Source organism: Anomaloglossus baeobatrachus, chromosome 7 (assembly GCF_048569485.1).
Source record: "Anomaloglossus baeobatrachus isolate aAnoBae1 chromosome 7, aAnoBae1.hap1, whole genome shotgun sequence".
Classification (NCBI taxonomy): Eukaryota; Metazoa; Chordata; class Amphibia; order Anura; family Aromobatidae; genus Anomaloglossus; species Anomaloglossus baeobatrachus.
The window spans coordinates 236,693,919-236,706,665 of NC_134359.1; the positions used below are offsets into that span (position 1 = coordinate 236,693,919).

Below are 12,747 nucleotides of genomic sequence, written 5' to 3' on the forward strand. Positions count from 1 at the left end.
CAAGTTACTTGTAAACTGAGGTTCTACTGTATTATGTATGAAAATATCAGGTCGTGTGATAGACCCTTGAATTTTCCTTTCAGATTTGGTAAGTTTGCACAACTTGGTGTTGCGCTAACCATACTCAATCTGCCAGGAGCTGGTGAGGTAGCTTCCAGGTTGGCAGTAAGTGAAGGGTCTGCCATATGATCTTGACCATTGTATTAGGTGCACAATGGTTTCTGCACTTGGTGACAGCTATTCATTCATGAACCACATATGTCTCCTTATATAAAACAGAAGCTAAAGAAAGCTGGTATAAAATGCTCTTGCCGCCACAACCTGAGAATATCTTTCTGGACTGACTTTTTACATTTCTTGCAGTTAAAACATGTTGAGCTCAGCCCGCATACAGACTACCAATTAAAGGCCACAGTACAAATGGAGAATCTCCAGGAAGCAATTTGTGCCGTCAACAGCCTACATAGATACAAGATAGGAAACAAGAGGATCCAAGTGTCCCTGGTCACGGGGGCAGCGAATAAATCCCTCTCATTGCTAAGGTAATGCGAACCACGTACACATACACAGCGCGCTCTCAATTTTGTTCTTTCTGTGCACCAATTAGATACAAAGTAACTCATTGTTTGTGGTCCGCTTCTAATAAACTTTTAGTTCTTTGAACAGCTTTGGAACGGTTTCCATCCTGCAAGATGCTCCTGCTTGTTGTTTACCGCTGTTTAAATTTACAGAAATCTTTGAGAAAAAGTAAGTGTTTAACATTGTATTTTTTTAGGCATAGTTTTTTTTTAAGATTCTGTTAATTTTCTATTTCTGACACTCTCTGGAAATACTTTTTTTTTTTTTTTTATTTTTTTTTTTTTTTCTATTTTTAGGTTTGGACACAAGCTGATTGTGTCAGATCTATACAGATTAACAGACACTGTGACCATCCGTGACCAGGGCAATGGTAGATTGGTGGGTCTCTTGCCAAGCTTCCAGGCAAGGCAGAGTCCCTTAGGGTCTTCACAATCACACGATGGTTCTTCCACGACCTGTAGTCCTGTGGTGTTCGAAGATCTGGAATATCATGATCCTGTCTGCAGATTGCACTGCACCAATCCGAAATTCTGGTATGGTGTGCAAGTTTATTTTATGTATATGTAATCTAAACTGTGTATTTGTAATATATTCCTTATAGTTGGTGTGTGTGTGTGTGTGTGTTGGCTTTTTTTTTTTTTTGTGGGAGGTGTTTGTTTACATTACATAACAATTAATACAGTGGAACCTCGCTTAATGAGTAACCCACTTAACGAGAATTTCACTTACAAAGCAAAGATTTCTGTAAATTTGTAACTCTGTTTACGAGAAAGCTTTGCTGTACAAGCAAAATACTCACTGCACACACTTCCGGTTCTGTACATCCACCGCGCTCTGACCCGCTCTTGCAGTCCACACAAAAACACACAAGCACTCACAAACGCACACAAACAAACATGCACACACCCACATATTATGCTCACCTTACCTTCCGTTCCATCGCTGGCCTCAGGGGTCCTGTAGTTCGCCGCTCCAGGATTTGTTTCGGCAGGCAGCGCGACGAGGCAGGAAGGTCTGCTGTCAGACGCTACTCAAAGGCAGCGTGCTGGCCAACCTGAGGCAAGCAACTCCTGCCTTTTGATGTCAGCGCTCTGAGTGCGGAAGTTTCTCCCTTGTCGTTATGGTTACCAGAAACACAGCCCGTACTAGCAAACAGCAAATCCCAGGAGACCGGCAATGGAACGGAAAGTGTGTGTGTGTGTGTGTGTGTGTGTGTGTGTGTGTGTGTGTGTGTGTGTGTGTGTGTGTGTGTGTGTGTGTGTGTATGTATGTATGTATGTATGTATGTATGTATGTATGTATGTGTGTATGTGTGTATGTGTGTATGTGTGTATGTGTGTATGTGTGTATGTGTGTATGTGTGTATGTGTGTATGTGTGTATGTGTGTATGTGTGTATGTGTGTATGTGTGTATGTGTGTATGTGTGTATGTGTGTATGTGTGTATGTGTGTATGTGTGTATGTGTGTATGTGTGTATGTGTGTATGTGTGTATGTGTGTATGTGTGTATGTGTGTATGTGTGTATGTGTGTATGTGTGTATGTGTGTATGTGTGTATGTGTGTATGTGTGTATGTGTGTATGTGTGTATGTGTGTATGTGTGTATGTGTGTATGTGTGTATGTGTGTATGTGTGTATGTGTGTATGTGTGTATGTGTGTATGTGTGTATGTGTGTGTGTGTGTGTGTGTGTGTGTGTGTGTGTGTGTGTATGTGTGTGTGTGTGTATGTGTGTGTGTATGTGTGTGTGTGTGTGTGTATGTGTGTGTGTGTGTGTGTGTGTATGTGTGTGTGTGTTTATATGTGTATATGTGTGTGTGTGTGTGTGTGTGTGTGTGTGTGTGTGTGGAATGGCACAATAGGGGACCAGGATGGGACATTGAACAAGTTGTGGAAGGAATTGTCTGCATTGCAATGATTTCCTATGGAAAATCTGACTTTGCTGAACGAGTAACTTGGTTAACAAGCACAGTCCCAGAACGGATTGTTCTCGTTAACAAAGGTTCCACTGTAAAGGCTTTTTTGTTTGTGTAACTCAAAATGCATGAGAGCCACTATTAGAAAACACAAGATGACTGTTAATTATGCATTTTGGAATTACTGTCAAAGTAGTCTATCCAGTTTGCTTGTGTGGGTGGATGTCGTGGGTTTTTATTTTTTTTTGTGGGGGGGGAGGGGGGGCGTTTGGCTAGACATGTAGATTGTTGCTTTGATCTTCTTTCTGTACAAAGTCTGCCAATTTAGTGTGTGTGTGTGTGTGTGTGTGTGTGTGTGTGTGTGTGTGCGCTCATAGCGGTTATTTCCATTGCACGTATGACTGACTTGAACAGTCCTAAAGTAAAAAACCTTTAAGGGAATCTGTCAGCAAGTTTTCATCCCCAAAATGTTTATGCCCTCACTCCTCTTGGTATCTAAACAGTTGTTACTTCAAATTTTTTTTTTTTTGTCTGAACATGCCCTCTCTGAATTGTAAAATGCTGAGGAATACAGTAGTTTTCGGACCATAAGATGCCCCTGGTTTTAGAGGAGGAAAATGGGGAAAAAATAATTTCTTTATCGTTCCTTTGGGAGACCCAGACCATGGGTGTTTTAGCTTCTGCCTCCGGAGGACACACAAAGTACTACACTTAAAAGTGTAGCTCCTCCCTCTGAGCTTATACACCCCCTGGTAGCCAGTCCTAGCCAGTTTATCGCTTTGTGTTCAGGAGGCATACATCCACACATGCATTCTCATCTGATTTGTTTGACTTTTGGAAAGAGTTTAAAGAAAAGCGGGTCCATGTCTGGACTCCCGGCATGTCCCTTCTCACCCCACTGTGTCGGTGTTGTTAAGGTTGATTTCTTCGGCGCTCCATTGGGAGACCCAGACGATTGACGATTGGGTGTATAGCACTGCCTCCGGAGGCCACACAAAGCATTACACTAAAAAGTGTAAGGCCCCTCCCCTTCTGGCTATACACCCCCCGTGGGATCACGGGCTGCTCAGTTTTCAAGCTTTGTGCGAAGGAGGTCAGACATCCACGCATAGCTCCACTGTTTAGTCAGCAGTAGCTGCTGACTATATCGGATGGAAGAAAAGAGGGCCCATACTAGGGCCCCCAGCATGCTCCCTTCTCACCCCATTCCGATTGGCGGTGTTTGTTAAGGTTGAGGTACCCATTGCGGGTACGGAGGCTGGAGCCCACATGCTGTTTTCCTTCCCCATCCCCCTGAGGGGCTCTGAGGAAGTGGGATCTTACCGGCCCCCAAGCCCTGAGGCCGGGCTCCATCCACAGACCCATAGAACCTGCTGGATACGGAGCTGGGTACCGTTCAGGGACAAGGCCCTGCTACATTCAGGTACTCTGTGTCCCCGTATGGACAGGCCGCGCACACTCCAGACTTGCTGGGTGTGCTAGTGCGCCGGGGACAGTAGCGCTGCGCGCTGGGGTTACAGTCACTGCAGTTTCTCTGAGGGACTTTGTGTTGGGGACTGCCGCGCCGGCCGCCCCTGGAGCGGCGGCGCGGCTGAGACTTGTGGTGCGCCGGGGACTTAGCGCCGACCGTGCTTTTACGACGGCGGCGCTTATAAATCTAGTCCCCGGCTTTTGCGGCCTAGCTCCGCTTCGTTCCCGCCCCCACCCTGTCAATCAGGGAAAGGGAGAGACGCTGTTCTATAGTCAGCGCCGAGGGCTGGAGTCTTATTTACATACTCCAGCCCTCTCACTAGGCACAGTGGGACGCAAGTTTCCCGCTTTTCGTCTGGACACACCCAGAGCCCGCCCCTCTCCACAGGACGCCGGCAGCCATTCCTGCATGCAGTCTGGCTGGAGAACGGACACAGGCTCTGGGAGACCCAGACAAGGGATTTCTGGCGACCACACACCCGCGTTAAGCGGGCGGTAAGCAGCACATTAGTGCTGGCCCCACTAGTGCCACAGTGTTATATTGGTGTATTTTTTTCTCTATACCATATATTTATATATATTGCACTGTAAGGTCGCTTCTTGGCGGTATACCCTATATTGCTCTGAGGAGACGACAACATGTCATCCGCAAAACGCAAGGGTGCCAAGACACAGGCTGTTTACACTGCTTGTGCCGCTTGTGGGGCTGATCTACCGGCAGGTTCCAATGACCCCCATTGTGTGCAATGTTCGGTCCCTGTGCCACTTCGTCAGCCGCAGTCTATGGTGGTAGTGGCCCAGGCAGAGTCACCGGTGAACCCTGTCCCGGTGACGGGGACAGAGTTTGCAGTTTTTGCTGACAAGATGTCTGTCACTATGACAAAAATCCTAGAGACCTTGCAGGCCAGGCCAGTTACTCAGACCATGGACACTGCTGCGTCAATGTTCCCCGGTCCCCCTCAGTTGGAGTTAATCCGTGCTTCAAGGGGGTCCCAGGCATCTCAGGCTGAAGGCTCTGACTCAGATGACAGTCCCAGGCAGCCTAAGCGAGCTCGCTGGGAGAGACCCTCCACGTCATCACGCGGATCAGGGTCTCAGCGAGAAGAGTCTCTGCATGATGAGACAGAGGAGGGTGATCAGGAGTCTAATCCTGACGCCGCTCTCAATCTGGATACTCCTGATGGTGACGCCATGGTAAATGACCTTATAGCGGCCATCAATAGACTGTTGGATATTTCTCCCCCAGCCCCTTCAGCAGAAGAGGCAGCTGCACAGCAGGAGAAGTTCCATTTCAGGTATCCCAAGCGTAAACTGAGTACTTTTCTGGACCACGCTGACTTCAGAGAATCAGTCCAGAAACACCATGCTTATCCAGACAAGCGTTTCTCCAAACGTCTTAAGGATACACGTTATCCCTTTCCCCCTGACGTGGTCAAACGCTGGACCCAGTGTCCAAAGGTGGATCCCCCAATCTCCAGGCTTGCGGCTAGATCCATAGTTGCAGTGGAGGATGGTGCTTCACTTAAAGATGCCAATGACAGACAGATGGACCTTTGGTTGAAATCTGTCTATGAAGCTATCGGCGCGTCGTTTGCTCCAGCATTCGCGGCCGTGTGGGCACTCCAAGCTATTTCAGCTGGTCTGGCACAGGTGGACTCTATCATACGTCCAGCAGTGCCGCAAGTGGAGTCATTAACTTCGCAAATGTCTGCGTTTGCGACCTATGCTATCAATGCTGTCCTGGACTCTACGAGCCGTACCTCAATGGCGTCTGCCAACTCTGTGGTTTTGCGCAGAGCCTTGTGGTTAAAGGAATGGAAAGCGGATTCTGCTTCCAAAAAATGTTTAACCAGCTTGCCACTATCTGTAGACAGACTGTTTGGTGAGCAATTGGCTGAAATCATTAAACAGTCCAAGGGTAAAGACTCCTCCTTACCCCAGCCCAGATCAAGCAAACCTCAACAAAGGAGGTGGCAGTCGAGGTTTCGGTCCTTTCGAGGCTCCGGCAAGGCCCAATTCTCCTCGTCCAAAGGGACTCAGAAGGAGCAAAGGGGCTCAGATTCCTGGCGGGCTCACTCACGCCCCAAGAAAGCAACCGGAGGAACCGCTTCCAAGGCGGCTGCCTCATGACTTTCGGCCTCCTCCCTCCGCATCCTCGGTCGGTGGCAGGCTCTCCCGCTTTTGCGACATTTGGCTGCCACAGGTCAAGGACCGGTGGGTAACAGACATTTTGTCTCACGGGTACAGGATAGAGTTCAGTTCTCGTCCTCCGCCTCGGTTCTTCAGAACTTCCCCACATCCCGACCGAGCAGATGCCCTTCTGCAGGCGGTGGGCTCACTAAGAGCAGAAGGAGTGGTGATCCCTGTTCCTCTTCAGGAACAAGGGCAAGGTTTTTACTCCAATCTCTTCGTGGTTCCAAAAAAGGACGGCTCGTTCCGTCCTGTTCTGGACCTAAAGCTGCTCAACAAGCATGTGAACGCCAGGCGGTTCCGGATGGAATCCCTCCGCTCCGTCATTGCCTCAATGTCTCAAGGAGATTTCCTTGCATCAATAGACATCAAAGATGCTTATCTCCACGTGCCGATTGCTACAGAGCACCAACGTTTTCTACGTTTCGTGATAGGACACGAACATCTCCAGTTCGTAGCTCTGCCATTTGGTCTGGCGACAGCACCACGGGTTTTCACCAAGGTCATGGCGGCAGTGGTAGCAGTCTTGCACTCCCAGGGACACTCGGTGATCCCTTACTTGGACGATCTACTTGTCAAAGCACCCTCTCAAGAGGCATGCCAACACAGCCTGAATGTTGCGCTGGAGACTCTCCAGACTTTCGGGTGGATCGTCAACTTTTCAAAGTCAAATCTGTCACCGACTCAATCACTAACGTATCTTGGCATGGAGTTTCATACTCTCTCAGCGATAGTGAAGCTTCCGCTGGACAAGCAGCGGTCACTACAGACAGGGGTACAGTCTCTCCTTCATGGTCAGTCGCACTCCTTAAGGCGCCTCATGCACTTCCTAGGGAAGATGGTGGCAGCAATGGAGGCAGTCCCGTTTGCGCAGTTTCATCTGCGCCCACTTCAATGGGACATTCTCCGCCAATGGGACGGGAAGTCAACTTCCCTGGACAGGAAAGTCTCCCTTTCCCAGACGGCCAAGGACTCTCTGCAATGGTGGCTTCTTCCCACCTCATTATCACAGGGAAGATCATTCCTACCCCCATCCTGGGCAGTGGTCACGACAGACGCCAGTCTGTCAGGGTGGGGAGCAGTTTTTCTCCACCACAGGGCTCAAGGGACGTGGACTCAGCAGGAGTCCACCCTTCAGATCAATGTTCTGGAAATCAGGGCAGTGTATCTTGCCCTACTAGCCTTCCAGCAGTGGCTGGAAGGAAAGCAGATCCGAATTCAGTCGGACAACTCCACAGCAGTGGCATACATCAACCACCAAGGAGGGACACGCAGTCGGCAAGCCTTCCAGGAAGTCCGGCGGATTCTGTTATGGGTGGAGGACAGAGCATCCACCATATCAGCGGTTCACATTCCGGGCGTAGAAAACTGGGAAGCAGACTTCCTCAGTCGCCAGGGTATGGACGCAGGGGAATGGTCCCTTCACCCGGACGTGTTTCAGGAAATCTGTCGCCGCTGGGGGGTGCCGGACGTCGACCTAATGGCGTCTCGGCACAACAACAAGGTCCCGACCTTCATAGCGCGGTCTCGCGATCAAAGAGCTCTGGCGGCAGACGCCTTAGTGCAAGATTGGTCGCAGTTCCGGCTCCCTTATGTGTTTCCACCTCTGGCACTCGTGCCCAGAGTGCTACGCAAGATCAGATCCGATTGCAGCCGCGTCATACTCGTCGCCCCAGACTGGCCGAGGAGGTCGTGGTACCCGGATCTGTGGCATCTCACGGTCGGCCAACCGTGGACACTACCAGACCGACCAGACTTACTGTCCCAAGGGCCGTTTTTCCATCGGAATTCTGCGGCCCTGAACCTGACTGTGTGGCCATTGAGTCCTGGATCCTAGCGTCTTCAGGATTATCCCAAGGAGTCGTTGCCACCATGAGACAGGCTAGGAAGTCCACTTCTGCTAAGATCTACCACAGAACGTGGAGGATTTTCTTATCCTGGTGCTCTGCACAAGGAGTATCCCCCTGGCCATTCGCGTTACCTACTTTTCTTTCCTTCCTGCAATCTGGGTTGGAAAAGGGCTTGTCGCTCGGCTCCCTTAAAGGGCAAGTCTCGGCACTATCTGTGTTTTTTCAGAAGCGTCTAGCACGACTTTCTCAGGTGCGCACGTTCCTGCAGGGGGTTCGTCATATCGTCCCTCCGTACAGGCGGCCGTTAGATCCATGGGATCTAAACAGGGTACTAGTTGCTCTCCAGAAACCGCCCTTCGAGCCTCTGAAGGATGTTTCACTTTCTCGTCTCTCACAGAAAGTGGCCTTTCTAGTGGCGGTCACGTCTCTTCGGAGAGTGTCTGAGCTAGCAGCGCTGTCATCCAAGGCTCCCTTCCTGGTGTTCCACCAGGACAAGGTAGTGCTGCGCCCCATTCAGGAGTTTCTCCCTAAGGTGGTATCCTCTTTTCATCTTAATCAGGATATCTCCTTGCCTTCCTTTTGTCCTCATCCAGTTCATCGGTATGAAAAGGATTTACATTTGTTAGATCTGGTGAGAGCACTCAGAATCTACATTTCCCGCACGGCGCCCCTGCGCCGCTCGGATGCACTCTTTGTCCTTGTCGCTGGTAAGCGCAAAGGGTCGCAGGCTTCCAAAGCCACCCTGGCTCGATGGATCAAAGAACAAATTCCTGAAGCCTACCGTTCTGCTGGGCTTCCGGTTCCGTCAGGGCTGAAGGCCCACTCAACCAGAGCCGTGGGTGCGTCCTGGGCATTACGACACCAGGCTACGGCTCAACAGGTGTGCCAGGCAGCTACCTGGTCGAGTCTGCACACTTTCACCAAACACTATCAGGTGCATACCTATGCTTCGGCGGACGCCAGCCTAGGTAGAAGAGTCCTGCAGGCGGCAGTGACCTCCCCGTAGGGGAAGGCTGTCTTGCAGCTCTAACATGAGGTATTTCTTTACCCACCCAGGGACTGCTTTTGGACGTCCCAATCGTCTGGGTCTCCCAATGGAGCGCCGAAGAAGGGAATTTTGTTACTTACCGTAAATTCCTTTTCTTCTAGCTCCTATTGGGAGACCCAGCACCCGCCCTGTTGTCCTTCGGGATTGTTGGTTTTTTTCGGGTACACATGTTGTTCATGTTCAACGGTTTTCAGTTCTCCGATGTTACTTCGGAGTGAATTTGTTTAAACCAGTTATTGGCTTTCCTCCTTCTTGCTTTAGCACTAAAACTGAGCAGCCCGTGATCCCACGGGGGGTGTATAGCCAGAAGGGGAGGGGCCTTACACTTTTTAGTGTAATGCTTTGTGTGGCCTCCGGAGGCAGTGCTATACACCCAATCGTCAATCGTCTGGGTCTCCCAATAGGAGCTAGAAGAAAAGGAATTTACGGTAAGTAACAAAATTCCCTTCTTCCAAGGCTGGAGCCTTACATGCCGTGCTCCTTCACCATCCCTTCTGGGCTCTGGCTTGAAGTGGGAGCCAGCACGGTCTCCATGCCTGGCAGGAGTCCGGTCTCCATCCACAGCCCCTTGAGGATTCTGTTGGTCCGGAGCACTCATCCCCAGGGACATGGCCCTGTGTCTCAGCAGCTAAGTACCTGAGACGTTTATGTTGGGGGTCCCGGTTCTTTATTGTAAGGGGAGAGTATGCTGTATGTGATTGTTTTAACTGTTCCGGCGGGTTCTCTAGCTTTTGCCCGAGAACCGCGCCGATGGTGCCTGCTTGTCGGCCTCGCCGCTTAAATTTAGGCCCCGGCTTCGCCGGAGGCCTAGTTTCGTTTTCCTGCCCTCGCATGTCACTCATGCAGAGGGACAGGTTCGGCTCCTCCCGGCGGCCGTTCTACACAGGGGAGGGACACTCCCCACTGCTGGGGCGTCCCTCCTTCCCTGCAGGTCTCTATAGCCCTCCAGTTCCCGCTCTTATAGGAACGCCCCTAGGCCTGCCCCCTCTCTTCGCTCCGGCGGCCATTTCTCAGGCAGAGTTCACTCTGCTCTGGGACATCCTGCATTCTGCATCTCTGCTGAGGTGCTGCGCACTGGGGGACCGGGCTTCGGGATCTGGAGGGCACACAACACCGCACTCAGCGGTCTGGTAAGCCACAGCCGGTCTCCGGTTGTGGACCTCTGTATATTCTCCCTGGGGTTCATTCTCTGCAAAGCCCCCACTCCAGCAGCATGTCTCACACAAGGAGCAAGGCTCCAAAGCTTTATTCTGCATGCACTGCATGTAAACTCCTGCTGCCTGAGCCAAGCATTTATCCACACTGTGATGGTTGCTCTAACTTGGCGGTGCCACAGCCTGGAGTCTCACCCCCAGTGGTCTCTCAGGCTGCTGCTGCACCTGTGACTGAACCCCCGGCCTGGGTAGAGTCCTTTTCTAGGTCCATATCCCAGTCATTTGCTGAGTCCATGGGACTTTTGTCCAGGACTTTGAATATGCATCAGCCCCCCTCACAGGGTGCCTCTAATACTCTTGACAGAGGACTCCTATCCTCTGACCTCCATCCATCGGAGCTCAGGGAGGATTCATCATCTGATCCCAGACCCCGTCCTTCTAAGAGAAGGCGCAGGGTTTCCTCCCCCTCCCCATCCCACGGCTCTGTCTCAAGAGCTGACTCAAGATGAGGAGGATGCCCTCACTGGGGGCTCAGAGGCTATGTATCCCATCGAGTTCTCTGAGGGTGACTCAGATCTTAGTGATTTGATTGCTTCTATTAATTCTGTGCTGGATCTCAATCCGCCAGTGTCAGATGAGCAACTCTTTGGCAGAAAAACATCAGTTTACCTCGCCTAAGAGAGTGAAGAGTGTGTTCTTTAACCACTCCAGTTTTCAGACCGCTGTGACCAAACCCAGGGCCTGCCCTGACAAACGCTTTCCAAAGCGTGGTTCTGATGACCGGTTTCCATTTCCACCTGAGGTGGTCAAGGAGTGGTCTCACTCCCCAAAGGTAGACCCTCCGGTGTCTAGGCTCTCAGCCCGGACCGTTGTGTTGGTGGCTGACGGCACCTCGCTTAAGGATTCCACTGACCGTCAGATTGACCTTCTGGCCAAATCTGTGTATGAAGCTGCGGGGGCCGCGTTTTCCCTGACTTTTGCAGCAGTGTGGGCTCTCAAAGCCATCTCTGCTTCTCTAGAGGAGATGCATTCCCTCACCAAGGAATCTATGCCTGAGATGGTTACCTTAACTGCTCAGGCTTCAGCCTTTTTCATCTTATGCCATGTCTGCCATGCTAGAGGCTGCTCACCGCACTGCGGTGGCTTCAGCTAATTCTCTTGTTATCCGCAGGATTTTGTGGCTTCGAGAGTGGAAGGCAGATGCTTCTTCCAAGAAGTTTCTTGCTGGGCTCCCTTTTGCTGGTTCACGGCTGTTTGGTGAACAGCTGGATGAAATCATTAAAGAAGCTACTGGCGGGAAGAGTACTTCCATGCCACAAACCAAGACCAGGAAACCCGCCCAGGGTAGGAATCAATCGAGCTTTCGTTCCTCCAACTGGTCATCCTCTAAGCCTTCCGCCTCGTCCGTTAACTCAGCCAAGGATCAGAAATCCAACTGGCGCCCAAAAGCGCGTCCGCAGAAGACCGCAGGAGGTTCTGCCACTAAGGCAGCTTCCTCATGACTCTCGGCCCGCTCCAGCCACGTCCTTAGTCGGTGGCAGGCTCTCCCACTTTGGCGACGCTTGGTTAAAGCAAGTCTCCGATCAGTGGGTGACGGACATCATATCTCACGGCTACAGGATAGAATTCTCTTCCAGCCCTCCAAACAGATTTTTTCTCTCAACTCCCCCCCCCCCCCCCCCCCTGCTCCAAGGCCGCCGCCTTCTCGCAGGCCGTGGCGTCCTTGCAGGCAAACGGAGTGATTGTCCCAGTTCCCGCTCAGGAACGGTTCAGAGGTTTTAACTCAAATCTCTTCCTAGTTCAAAAAAAGGACGGTCCCTTCCGGCCCATCCTGGATCTCCAGCTTCTCAACAAGCATGTCCGGGTGCAGCATTTTCGCATGGAGTCTCTGCGATCAGTCATTGCCTCTATGACCCAAGGAGAGTTCCTGGCGTCCATCGACATCAGAGATGCCGCAGTGTCACATCAGCGTTGGTTACGTTTTGCGATAGGAGAGGATCATTTCCAATTCGTGGCTCTACCCTTCGGGTTAGCCACGGCCCCTCGGGTATTCACCAAGGTCATGGCGGCAGTGATTGCGGTCCTGCACCTCCAGGGGTTAGCAGTGCTTCCTTATCTGGACGACCTTCTGGTCAAGGGTCCATCCAGCGCAGACTGTCAGCGCAGTGTTTCGCTCACTCTCGCCACCCTAGCCCAATTCGGGTGGATTGTCAATCTTCCCAAATCCATTCTGACTTTGACCCAGAGTCTCACGTACCTAGGGATGCAGTTCGAGACTTTGCCGGCACTTGTGAAGTTGCCCTAAATCAAACAGCAGTCTCTCCGGCTAGCGGTGCGCTCTCTCCTGAGGCCCCACCGTTATTCCCTCAGGCGCCTGATGCAGATGCTGGGTCAAATGGTGGCTTCCATGGAGGCTGTTCCCTTTGCCCAGTTCCATCTGCGTCCTCTGCAGCTGGACATTCTCCGCTGTTGGGATAAGCGGCCTTCCTCCTTACAGAGGTTAGTGGCTCTGTCGCCACGGACCAGGAGCTCTCTTCAGTG

The 12,747-nt window shown here is 51.3% G+C and overlaps 1 protein-coding gene across 6 annotated transcripts in view; it reads left to right on the forward strand.

Annotated features, from left to right (window-relative positions):
• Nucleotides 1-12,747, forward strand: part of MARF1 (meiosis regulator and mRNA stability factor 1) — a 154,138-nt gene that overhangs the window by 80,065 nt on the left and 61,326 nt on the right. For 5 of the 6 annotated variants that reach the window (XM_075317965.1, XM_075317967.1, XM_075317964.1 and 2 more), the window contains exons 12-14: nucleotides 364-542; nucleotides 655-747; nucleotides 876-1,112. In XM_075317965.1, the coding sequence (XP_075174080.1) occupies nucleotides 364-542; nucleotides 655-747; nucleotides 876-1,112 (509 nt within the window). The remainder of the gene's footprint in view (nucleotides 1-363; nucleotides 543-654; nucleotides 748-875; nucleotides 1,113-12,747) is intronic. The other variant, XM_075317969.1, reaches the window with a different exon arrangement.